Source organism: Metopolophium dirhodum, chromosome 1 (genome assembly GCF_019925205.1).
Source record: "Metopolophium dirhodum isolate CAU chromosome 1, ASM1992520v1, whole genome shotgun sequence".
NCBI classification, from domain to species: Eukaryota; Metazoa; Arthropoda; class Insecta; order Hemiptera; family Aphididae; genus Metopolophium; species Metopolophium dirhodum.
In genome coordinates, this window is record NC_083560.1 from 68,971,361 (window position 1) to 68,984,974 (window position 13,614).

Here is a 13,614-nt window from a genome sequence, read left to right on the forward strand (position 1 = left end):
ATAATAAAATGTATAATATATTATTGGCATATTATGCACATTATGCAATATTATTATTGGTGTTCGGTTTTCCGCGCGTTCAAATTGCATTCGGTTACGCGTGTTGCTCGCTCGACGCCCATGGTCAGAGTAATAATTATTATTATCGCGCGCGTTATCGCTATTGTCATTACGAGGCGCCGCCGTCACCACTTTGGGACGTATAGCTGCTCCGATTGATTCTATCATTAAGACAAATTAGTGCAATCTACGCACTCAATTATAATTATATCGTCTCTATACAATATTATTATTACATTCTGTTGTCAAATTCGTTCTTCATTGACATATAATAGTTTCGTTTAAAAGTCGCGTATTAGTCACAAAGCAGCACCCTCAGCAGTAACACGACGACTTCGCCACATCTATCGACCAAACAGTTCAGCAAGCGCATATTTAAAGAGAATAGAAGTCACCACTGACGGATAATGATGACCGGCTGCCATCTACGTAATCTGCATCGAAATTAATTAAAATATTTTGATAATAATAAACTGTCGTCGTCGTCGTCGTCGTCGTCGCCGTTATATATTTTACTCATATTCGCCTTAAGTCGAAAATAAATCTCTTCAGTTTGTCGACACCACTGACATCGGACGGACGGCCTGCCTGTACGCTAGCACGCTGAATAAATTGACCAGACACCGGAACGACTGAACGAGAAAAGCAGCAGCAGCGACCGTGACAATTGCGGCGAGCAAAGAAAAATCGCAGCGTTTCCGCTGCGGCACGGTCAGCAGTAGCACATACCAAAATCACCACCACCGGCACCTGCAACCCCAGCTGGTAAAGGTAAGAGCTGTTTTTTGCTTTCTTTTATTCAGTTCGCTAGGCTATTTTTATTTTGGCATTTGCGCGTATACATGTGTCATCACGATCGTGTGGAGGTCGTCGACGTCTTTTTCGCATATTATATTAATATATATTTTATGAGTGTGGAAACTTGTTGTACCTGGATATAATTATGAGTAAGATAGAATATTATGCGTCGTGATGCGTGACGCAACCGTCATCTATAGTGGCCGCCACCGCTCTCTCGAGTCTCGAGAGGATGTAAACATTTTTTGCTAGAAGCTTTTACTCTCATTAATAGCAGTAATGAAACAAGAAATGTACAATGTACATAATATAGGACGATTAGACTTCAGGTGCCTGTCACGCGTGTTTGTGTCTTGCGTAAGATAATATAACGACTACGGGATGTCGAAGATAAGAGGAAAGCACGGTGAAATAAGTAGATTGTATATTATTTTTCATGCAGGTAGGTACCTACTCTTGAGATTCAAGTGATTCGACGAGTGTTAACAGTTATTATTTCGCATTATTATTTTATTTTTTTGCTCGTCTTTATCGTCGTATTTACGTCCAATGTAGTTATACGTCTATTCAACGACGTGCGTGTGTTCTCGAAGGCAATATTTATAGTGCCTATAGGGAAAAGTCTTTCTGTCTGATAATGATATCACTGTTCACTTTGAAAAATTGTACATACGAACGGTTCCCGTTCAAAAAGACATAAGAACAAACTATGTATTATTATTGTTTGATGAGCACTTAGAATCAACATTTTAACATATAATATTTTACTTCAAATTGTAATCGAGTATGTATTTTTAATTATTTAATTGGAACTAAACAAATATTTCTTAAGAATTCCAATGGAAAAAAAATATTACTTTATGAATTATAACTTATAAGATATCTATATGAAAACTGAATAATCTCGAAGCCTGGCAGTCCAAGTTATGATTTACAAATGGTTTCAAATATTCAATAGACACATTTTTATGAAATGTTATAAAAAAAAATATCATTCAAAAGAAATTAATAATATTATTTAAAGGTAAACTGTGTTGGATTATTATATGAAACAAAGAACTATAGTTCATAAAATGTCCTATCAATTTGAAATTTAAATATTACATATTATTGTACTTACGGCTCAATAAAAGTATTCAAGGTTATCCTAAGAAATATAATACATGTGCCTACCTATTCAGTATAATTCAGTAGCTATATTACAGTAGCTTATATAAAATATAATAATAATATGTAGGTAGGTATACCCATGTAAATTATTTAATACGTATTATATACTTAAGATTTCTAAGTTCTTTAGCTAGGTAAGTAGGTATATAACTCAAATTTATTTAAGTGATATTATCATACATTAGCGTATACTGTATATCAATTAGTGATTTAAAATAAAAATTTTTAAAAAACTATCAAAAATTAAAAATAATAAGTTGTGCAGCTATCATAGATTACAGATATTTCTTATCTACCTATTCAAACTATACTTACTATATTATTTACTATGCCTTATTAATACAATAATACATAGAAAAATATCCAATTATAAAATAAAATATTATTGTCTTACATAATATTATACATATTAAATATAATAAATACGAATTCCTAGTTATACAGTATACTAGGTGAGATACTAGGATCTAGCTTAAATGAATATTTTTTAATTCAATTTTACCGTCATATGATATTGAGTAAATCCATTCAAAAGCTTAATATAATATATAATATATAATTAACATAAAACTATTTTATTAATTTTCAAATTATCTATTATATTTGTTTATTTGATTTTTACAATTGATTAAAAAAAACACAATAATAACTTAGATGATTTAGAGCAATTCAACTTTAAAATTTAAGATTTATTTGAAAATTATATAACGTAGATGCACATTGTCTTACCAAAACCCAAACCATTAAGATTTTTTTTATAATAATCATTATTGAAATTCATCTGTTTGTAGGCTTCAAGATTATTTTGAATTCATTTCACCAACAGTATAATATTATAAGGGACTACTCCCTTACTTGAGGGCCTTTCTATATAATACATAAATATAATATTTATAAATTCTTTTGTTTTTAATTGACACCGCAAAATTACTTACGAGTTTGAGTGATGTCTTATTTATTTATTTGTTATTATTCAATTAGATATTGTATTTGAAAATAACTTTTTATAATTCCTAAGATTTGCATGATAATATAAATGATTTGTCTTATATTATATGTTTCAAATATTTTTTTTATCTTTACCGATACGAGATCGACAAACAATGACTACTAAGTTAGCCTACATATTTACATATTTAATCCCAATTAAAAAGTTAATCATTTTATTTTTTAATAGGATCACCAAAATTATATTAGTTTATAGGACAGCGATTTTGTATAAATATATATTATATTGGATATTGTATGGAAAATATATGTTATATTATGTACGATGTACCAACATAATTTAAGATTGGATTATTTTTTATTTTTACTAAAAGTCGTATGTAGGTACGACTATAATTGTCGACTATTTATCGACCTTATTGTCGTAATTCAAACAAAAATATTATATCAATGATTCTTGAACAACAGAAGTATATGTTATATTTGAAAGTACAATACCCGATGAAAAAATTTGACTTTAGCTGTTTGGGTAATGTACCTACGAAGTATTAAATTTAATTATTGAATACTAATCATAGGTACCCAGTATATTATTACTCCTATTCAATGAAACTGTTTATTTCTTCATCACATCATTCGGGGCACAATAATCTGTTGTTTGGCTCTTTTAGTCATCTATGAAACCATAATATAATACTATACCTTAGTACTGCACGATTTGCATGCATTAACGAAGATATTAAGTTATTATATTATAATAACGACAAAACGACACATATAGGTAAACCTAATTACTACAGGGATGCCTATTAAGAGGACGTGATACCTGCATGTGTTGTCTCCGTCTTACAAGTGCAAAACATAGCAAATTTTACGTTCAGCAAAACACGTGTAGCTCAGTTAATTTAAAAATTAGAGTAAACTGACCTCTTATAAAATTTAAAGGTAAGATTATTATCTAGACAACCTCATGGGCTTTTTAATATATTTTAATTTTAAAGCGAGCTATGAGTATTTTAAAATTGTAAATTGTTTGTACATTTTAAAGTACTCATAACTCGCTTAAAAAATTAAAATATAATAAAAAACTCATGAGGTTGTTTAGATAATAGTCTTACCTTTAGATTTTATAAGAGGTCAATTCACTCTAATTTTTAAACTAACGGAGCTACACGTATTTTGCTTTGCGTAGAGTTTGCTATGTTACGCGCTTGTAGGACGGAGACAACACATGCGGGAATCACGTCCTCTTAATAATAATGTATATTTTCTGTCAGTTTTCGCAGTATGAAACACACGGTGAATTCAAATGGCCGCGGTGCAGACGGCAACAATGGCAACGATGGAGACGGCAACGTCGGAACACAGGGGTGGCGTCGTGGCAAGGGTGGAAAAAAGCAGCTGCCGTACGACCCATTTCAAATGCGTGACGACTCCAACTCGACCACGTGAATATAAACCAGATTATTTTTTTTGTTTGTGCCTACCTGACTTCGTCACTAAAATACAAAATGGTTTTCCAGTGCTACCGGCGCTTTGTTACATCTGATAAAGAGTAGTCTCGGTTCCGGCGTCCTCGCCATGCCAAACGCGTTCAAAAACGGGGGTCTCATTTTTGGCCTGTTTGGCACAGCTGCCATTGGGGCGCTGTGTGCGCACTGCATCTATCTTCTGGTGAGTTTAATAACATCGCACTCTGTTTTGTATACCTATACGATCATTCCCATCAATTCCACCCTAAGCGTGCCCGTTCGTCCCTACTCACCAAACATATTATATACATGGTAATAATCCAATGTGCCGGTACCATACAAAGTGATTTGTTCATCAATGTAAGCCCACGTGTTCTTTTCAAATGTTTATTTAAAAAAAATAGGTTTACGCATGTAACGTTTAAAAATTACAACTTGTAGTTAAATATTCTGCTTCAGAATAACAAAAAAAGGTTATAGTAAATATCAAACCATTAATACAGTAATGGTTACATGTAATAAAGTAAAAACTCATCCAGGAATACATATTTGTAACTAATGATAGGTAATTTTATTAATGTATTCAAAAAAACCTTTTGTTATTATAACTTATAATATTTGTACCTACTTCAAATGGCTTTTAAAAAAAAAAAAAATTAAAATTGACAGAAAACTATCACAGTGTGTATTGACACTCTTTAGACTCGTGTCATAAGTATGTCATCTGCGTATTATCGGTCGGCAAACAAACGTATATTGTTATTTAATATTATGTGATTGTTAATCAGTTAGAACAAAATTTACTTTATCGATGTTATTTACCTTTTTGTTAAACTCTTTGTTTATTTTAGATTATGAGGAATGATATTTAAATATTAATTAATTAATTAATGCCTTTTTTAGATTCTGAGCAGAACAACGAATTTTACCTATTGGTTTTACAACGATGTGTGTTGTTTTTTTTTTTGTCCGAAATTACCTTTTGAATCTTAAAATTTTAAAGGTTTTCGGTATCAAATTGTATCTAATTAATACTTCTTATGGGAGAACAAAAATATTAACCGTAGAAACTTGAAACACTCTACTTTCTATTAGGTACTTAAATTATCATTTCTATACACAATGACATTTTCAAAATATTTAGAGCAATTTAACTTACTTAGGAATTTTATATGTTTAGGTTTGTTATGTTAATAAACATTTTTATATTTGGTTAAAAAACTTGAAAATTTAATACAATTTTTATTTTTGTAACTAAGTTATACTAATAGCAATTTAAAAATATTGTAAAAAACATGGACAATATTGTTTTATTTACACATTTTTATTTGAACCTTTTCACCACTACGCTCCTATACTCGTATATAAATATTATTCACTATACGATTAATTTTTAAAAATATTTATATTCAGCCATATCTATTTATAATATAAACCTATATTCACGCTGTTCTACATTATAACCTATATAATATAGTATGCTATTTGATTTTGTTAAAATTAATTTAAACTAGGTCCCGTTTAAGTAACAGAAAAATAAATTACCGTAGAATGGGGTTACTTTGATTTCGTGGGTCTACTTTGATACATTTACATATTTTTATTCATAAGAGTACCATGATGATTTAATTTATTTTCATAAAATTGGGTTACTTTTACATCACATTAAGAAATATAGGTATCAAAGTTGCCCATGACGTTGTGTAACTTTGATAGCATATTAAAAAGATTAATATTTCTGAAGATAATATCAGAAATTTAAAAATTTAAACGTTAAAAATTGATCATAGCTGCAACTACGATTTAATTTTGAGAGTTTTATCGTTAATACTACAAAAATTCTCCATAAAATAAAAAGTAAAATTGCCTTAAAACAGTAAAAAGTTATCAAAGTAACCCCATTTTACGGTACTAAAAGCAATATTTATACACTGCAAAAATACAAGCTGCATATCATTTCCGCTCTAAATTACTTTTCATATACAAAAATTCATAAAAATAAAATATTAATTTAATTCAAATTTAACACAATAAATTACGAGGTACACTCGACACCTTCTATACAGCAGAGGTACTTACCAAGCTTTTCTATTATTTTTACTTGTTGCCTCAGTGTGAAAAATTAGTGCTCCAAAAGTGCTTTATTAATGTGCAAAGGTATAGATAAATGCCGAAATCTGCTACGACTTGTTTTACGAACGTAGAGTGTATAATGTATAATTAAAGCAACTGCTTTTGTTAAGTCGTTTGGTGTAGGCAACTCCACGAAAATTAAGAAAAAAACCAAAATGTGTTTCAAGTTACAAATTATAATATAGGTACTCTTTAATACATTTATACTTTAAGTGGATGTACTTCTCACTTACATCATCTACGATTTCACAATATTGTTTTCGTGTATTTTTTGTTTCTTGTATTAGTATAAAAAAACTAATATGGAACCACGTAGGTAATATAATTTAAATGTTTTAGACTGAGGATAATTTTTTTTATTGACATTTATAGAAATAAATTTTAAATAATTGTTAACTACCTATAAATAGCAGAGGAACAGCAAAATATTTTTAAAAATATACTTTGTACAATGTACATTACTAATTAGTAATTTGGTGAAAATGTCAAGTATTTATGGGTATTTATTGTTATATTGCAACAAAATAAGAAAATCGAATTATGTCTAAAATTTAGATTAAGTACCTACTTAAACATTCCGGTTTTTCTTTTCTTTTTTTTTTATTGTTGTTTTAAACAGTACTGGGAATTTTAAATTTTTACCTCCCAACTTAATCTACATTCCTATCAGAAAATATATTGATGTTGAAAATTGAATCATTTTTACTGCTTTGATAATAGGTAATGATGAAAACACATACTAAAAAAACATATTATTTTAAAATCAATTCATCACTGAATTCAGAATCTAAAGTATAGGATAATCACGATAATAATAATATGTAAATAAAAAAAAATGTCTCCCCTATAATTTGTAAACGACAACTGATGGGCAAAACTGTGAGATATCTTTACATATAATAATTAATAATATTTGTATACTCTTTATTTTGTCGATAATATGTTATGCAATAATAACCATATCGACGGCCGTGCAGTTTTCCGGAGTTATTATACTTATTATAATTCAGTGAACGAAGTACAAAACTCACTGAAAATTAAAACGGCATTCAGCCCGACGGTTGAGGTTTTCTTTTCATAAACGCGTAGTATTGTAATCATTAATTGTAACGTGCATTCAATAAATTATTATTAATATGCTACTCGCGCCGTGTGATTACGAATGCGAGCGGCCCAACACACCGTCATGGTCTATAATTTACATAGCTGCCGGCCGTCATTGTGACAAAAATTAATTGGTTAATTTCACGTTAATTAAAAAAGAAATTTAGTAAGTTAACAGTTAAGTTAAAGAAAATCCGAAGTAACTTTTTAACTCGTTATTGCCCAGTCTTGGGTATAGATAACCCGCGGGGTGTGGTTTTCGTCCGATATCGTACAACATATTATACAATTATTAGTGTTCAGCTGTGTTTATGTGTGGTTGACTTGAATATGTCATGGGTATAATTTTATAACAATCCAGCTTGCCAACACTCAAACATACCTTAGGTACATTTTATAATAGGTAAATTCATTTTAACGTTAAAGCTTACAACACAAAATCGGTTCGGTTGTATAAATTGTTGATATATTGTACTCTTGTAAGACGGAGATAACGCATGTGGATATATTATAGCATCATCTTAGGTTAGTAGGTGTATTCAGCATTCTTCGACGAGCGCTAAATACTGATAATTAGCTTACTGCTAACTCACTGAAATTTAGAACGACATTCAGCCCGACAGCCGAGTTTTTCTTTTCATGTACGCGTAGTATTGTAATCATTTGTAACGCGCTTTCAATAAATTATTATTAACGAATGCTACTCGCGCCGTGTAATTTCGAATGCGAGCGGCCCAACACACCGCCATGGTCTATAATTTACATAGCTGCCGGCTGTCATTGTGACATTATTTTTTTTGTAATTTTTTACTGGTTTTTCGGCGATTCTCTATAATAGTATATACTGTTTCGCGCGAGACGTAAAATACTTATAATATAAAGTTCCTTAATTGTTATCTCGGTATGGGTACGATTAAAATTACGTTTTAATTATGTTGTCGCTGTTGTTACGCGTGAAATACGACGGTACAATAATAGTGTCGAACATAGATAATATTATTATAGTTATGGTCGTCCAGGAATGATTATATATTATTATTATTATTATTATTATTATTATAATATAATATTAGTATGTATGTTACGTATTGCTATTTTTCCAGGTGGTGTGCTCGCAATCACTGGCCCGTCGCACACGTCGCCCGGCCCTCGGTTTCGCCGACACCGCGTACGCAGCATTTAAGACAGGCCCGCACCGGTTTCGCGCCTGGGCCGCATTCGCCAGGTATGACGACGGATTATTATAATATTATTGTTGTTGCTTAATTAAATTATTGTCAACGCTGCGCGCGCTATTGCACTATAGCGGATATAACATCGCATAAATCTGACCTTCTGGTTATTCCAAGAAAATATATTATTATTCTTCGACGGCTGGTCTCAGATGAAAATAATATTCTTTGTGTATATACCAGTCTTGTGTCACCAAATTGAAGCCATACCGTATATTATAAATGGTAAATGTTTGGACACCTTCTGAGGTGCCCAGTCGTCTACGTATTGTTGTGGCTAAAACGATAAGCTCTTAAAATGCGCGCAATTTCAAAAAAAATGTCTACTCGCTGAAACGTTTAATTTAAAAAATTATTCAATGTTCCTTTCTACAATTCAAATTATGCTGTGTCGGCCTTACGAGTGTATACATTTCACTTTAGCTCAACGGGTTTTCCCGTATCATTTGGCAATAATATATTAAAAGGGAATGTGAAGAGTAATTTTTTATCAAAGGGTTACGCATAGGAAAATTTGTTTGTACCTACCTATATGATTCGTGTAATATGTGTGAGATATAAGTGTGTAAAATGTAAATGATTATACAATATAGGCAATATAAACAGCAACGATATTTTATTAAATACTCGTGAATGTACATTCAGTTTACAAGATTGTTGTTTATGCGTAACCAAATATCATCATCAAATTATGGCAAATTATTTTATTCCAACTAACTTAGCTGATTATATAATAGGTAAATGTCAGAAATAATTCTGAGAACAGATTTAAATTCACTATAAGAAGTTAACGCGTGCATGTAATATGGTTGTGTAACTTTTATATATCTTATCAAAATATCTATTTAAACCAATAACTCAAATCAATTTTCCAAAATGTAATGCTTAATCAATAATATAATGAACATTTTGAACTTTTCATTTTTGTAAAATTGTAATTATTATAATGATTAGACATTATATTTTATTGAACTATCAGATCTTATACAGTATTGACAATTTTACGAATATTAAAATACAATTTCACACATATATTTAACATTTCACTGTAAAAAAAGTTAAGTCTACTTTCATTATTTTTAAATTTCAACAAAGCAATAGAAAAAAATTCCATTTCATTATTTTTTTCAAAATTAAATATATTAGCGTATATGATAATTTTTTGATTGTTACTCGTTATGCATGGTGAAATGTATATTTCTTAAATACCTATCGATAAACTTGTACTTTTTAAAATATAAAAAAATTATCCATGCAAGTTACAACCTAATAACTGCAATACATATCTCACTAAAAAAACATTACAACTGGACGAATGTTTGAATAAAAATCTTTTTTAATCGCATTGCTTGGCCAATGTACCTACAATATATTTTCAATTATAGAAAATACACAATAGGTCCTGCCAATTGCAATCTCCTTACATTTTTCTTTTTTTATGTTCGGTGTCTTTACAACACACGTTGTCATGTCACTGTTGATTTAACTATCTGCAAAAACATCATTATACAGAGGATTTGTCAACGCTGCACTATTTTGCACGTACTATTTCGGCAACTGTGTGTACGTCATACTCGTCTCGGCGTCGTTCAAACAGGTATGACAACTGTACATAAACATGAAACAATTTTCGTCCTATTTTCACTTTGACTTTTTTCAGGTCGCAGACAACCACATGTCTGAAGAGTGGCACTTCTCCATCCGTACCTGGATCTTGGGTCTAGCCTTGCCGATTCTTCCTCTCGGCATCATTCGTTCACTCCGAGTGCTGGTCCCCTTCTCGGCCGTGGCCACGACATTCATACTGGTCGGTTTGGGTTGCTCCATGGTGTGGGTGGTGATCGGTGTCAGTCCGTTTTCCAGCAAAGAAGCTGTGCTAGCAGCCGTACCACTGCCCGATATGGCGTCTCGCCCCTGGGTAGGCACCATCGCACACATGCCGCTGTTCTTCGCCACCGTTGTCTTTGCCATGGAGGGTATCGGCACCGTATGTATTATATTTTAGACAGTTTCAATTACTGTGCCACCGCCCCAATAGTAATATTTGTCTATGACTTAGGTTCTACCGATTGAGAACTCCATGCGCCATCCAGAACATTTCCTCCGGGCTCGTCCATGCGGAGTGTTGAATGCCGCCATGACGCTGGTCGTGTTTTTGTACTCGATGGCCGGCTTCCTTGGATACTTGCGTTTCGGCAATTCCACTGAAGGTTCCATCACGCTCAATCTTCCCAATGATTTGTATGTATTTTTAGTACCGTAATTATTATAAATAATCAATAATCACTAAGGCTCAGGAGTTATAGGAGCTAAAAAAGAAAAAATATGCATGTAAATATGCACGAACAAATTGTAAAATATCCATGACAAATGGTCAAATATGCAAAAAAAGTTTGTTAAATATTTAAAACTAAAAAAAAATAGCTTAAAATTTTACTAAAATAAATGTAAAATTGTATAAAGATAAACTTCACAATATTTAAAATATGGTAGAAAACTGTATGGCATTATGACATTTTATTGAACTGAAAAAAAAAATAATAAATTTATTTGAAAATATAGTACATAGGAATAATAGTTTGATAGAGATTAAACGCTCATTGCTCCGTTTTTGTTAAATTAATAGTCCACTCCGACGATTAAATAATGTTGAGTTATATATTTAATATTAATTATTATTATTAAAATACACAGCAAAAAAAAATATCAATATTTTTTAGAAAAAATTAAATTTGCATAATATGCGTATGAAAATCAATAAAAGGACACTTTATTCCTAAAACTGACGAAAAATATGCAAAATATACATATTAAATTTTCGATTTTTAAGTTGACCATATAGCTCAGGTTTTCTAGCTTGGTCTGCTATAAATCGAGAGCATATATAGAATAATATGCAACTCCTACAACTTCCGAGCCCTAGTAATCACCAATTAATACAGCTATAGAGATAGTCAAGTATTAGTGACAGTGGTATTAATAATTTGTATTTTTCTTGGTCAACTCAAATTATAGATTTGCTGAGACGGTTAAGATCATGGTCACGCTATCGATACTCTTTTCATACGGTTTGCAGTTTTGTGTCCCCAGTGAGATCGTTTGGGCACGCTTGAGGCCCTGGCTACGGAAACGCAAATGGGATGCCAAGTATTCACTTCCTACGACAGACAAAGATACTTCCACTGTAGCTGTGAGCACCATTGCCGGTAGCATAGTGACCATGACCACGGTCACTTCAACAATGAATCATACCACGAACGACGAGAAGAAACAGACTGAAGTAGATGAACTGGATGAGCAAGAAAAGTTTGTGGAGTGGGAGTACTACGTCATGCGGGCTCTAATGATCCTGGGAACTTGTACAGTACCATATTATATTGATACAATGTCGTTCTAGTGTAGGTATACTTACATTTATTTGTTATATTTATTACAGTTGGTATTGCCGCCATCGTACCCAACCTTGCTCCCATCATCTCTTTATTTGGAGCAGTGTTCTTCTCCATCCTGGGACTTATGTGTCCGGCTGTAATACATCTGGTTGCATTTTGGGAATATAACAATGAAAATGAAAATGGTGAAAATTACGAGGACTCTGATTCAGAAAACGATTTAAGATTTGACGGTGTCGATAACTATGCGATGTTTGACGACATGAGTATAGAATGTGGCGATAATACACAACGACAACAGCAAAGGAGAATGATGAATGATGAATCTAGTACCAAAAATAAGGGTATGAGCCGATTTACGGCCACCAAAGACGTGGCCATCGCTTTACTCGCTATATTTGCCATGGTCTCTGGGGCGTATGCGTCTTTGGTAGACATATTTCAATCTTATGGATTCAGTAAAGAGCACACTATAAATTCTACCATTGAAATTATAACGACTACTATAGGGCCGGGGCCAGAGTCAGCGTTCCTGTTGATAAAATAAATACATTTATTGATAGGTATGCTTTAACACCACCGCTGAATCGACCCATGCTTTAAATACACTATCCAAACACCTGGTGAGATGTTGTAAAGTCACCTCTACGCCACTTGTTATATTATGTAAACTATATGAGTGTTACCATAATTATTGATTTCACTTTCATAGTTTCCCTATGTGTTTAATTTATTTTGGACATAAATATAATATCATAGTTTTCTTTCCTAACGGTCTATTGTCATAAAATAATAATTATAGTAGGTAGGTGTTATTATTGACTGATGCTATCTGTCTTAGACCTATTTATGTTTGTTTTAATTGAAAGTTTGTTATTTTCTTCTTTTATTTGATCAACTGTCAAGTGTGCTTTTATACATGAGCGTTGACAATAAAAAAATGTACTGCATAATTTAAAATATCCTAGTACCTATTTATTATTGTCATTTTTATTTCTAAATTATTATATTATACTACTATTTTACATTTACACTGTTATAATATGTTACCAATTTTATAAGACCTTTTTTTTGTATATGTTTTGAATTTCATCAGTTGCTACTTGTCAAATAATTGAAATCAATATACATATATTTTATTTTTATAAAATGATGAAAATGCCAAATGATTGGTATGAATTTATAATATACCTAATTTATAAGAGTTTTTGTTCGAAATACATCAATTGTTTTTTAAACATATCCTACAATTATTCATTTATGCAGTTTCATTGTAGGTACCTATTTTTTCACCTATTTTTTACA

The 13,614-nt window shown here is 31.4% G+C and overlaps 1 protein-coding gene across 2 annotated transcripts; it reads left to right on the plus strand.

The window, feature by feature from the left end:
- The first annotated feature begins 222 nt into the window (after positions 1–222).
- On the plus strand, positions 223–13,336 carry LOC132935227 (proton-coupled amino acid transporter-like protein pathetic). Of its 2 annotated transcripts, none has more exons than XM_061001702.1 (9): positions 223–831; positions 4,254–4,424; positions 4,500–4,650; positions 8,789–8,910; positions 10,430–10,514; positions 10,578–10,904; positions 10,977–11,158; positions 11,933–12,276; positions 12,354–13,336. In XM_061001702.1, exons 2-9 carry the CDS (start codon positions 4,264–4,266, stop codon positions 12,854–12,856), a joined length of 1,875 nt encoding a protein of 624 aa, XP_060857685.1. In that variant the 5' UTR covers positions 223–831; positions 4,254–4,263; the 3' UTR covers positions 12,857–13,336. The 2 variants fall into 2 exon arrangements, with proteins under 2 accessions (XP_060857685.1, XP_060857686.1); XM_061001703.1 differs by lacking the exon at positions 223–831 and adding an exon at positions 1,423–1,642.
- The last annotated feature ends 278 nt before the right edge of the window (positions 13,337–13,614 follow it).

Bases quoted from the DNA above. Each gene is read 5' to 3' on its own strand.
- LOC132935227 (XM_061001702.1), top strand. From the start codon at position 4,264: ATGAAACACACGGTGAATTCAAATGGCCGCGGTGCAGACGGCAACAAT. The intron at 10,905-10,976 runs GTATGTATTATA...TCTATGACTTAG, and splicing joins CCATGGAGGGTATCGGCACC to GTTCTACCGATTGAGAACTC. The intron at 12,277-12,353 runs GTACAGTACCAT...TATTTATTACAG, and splicing joins TCTAATGATCCTGGGAACTT to TTGGTATTGCCGCCATCGTA.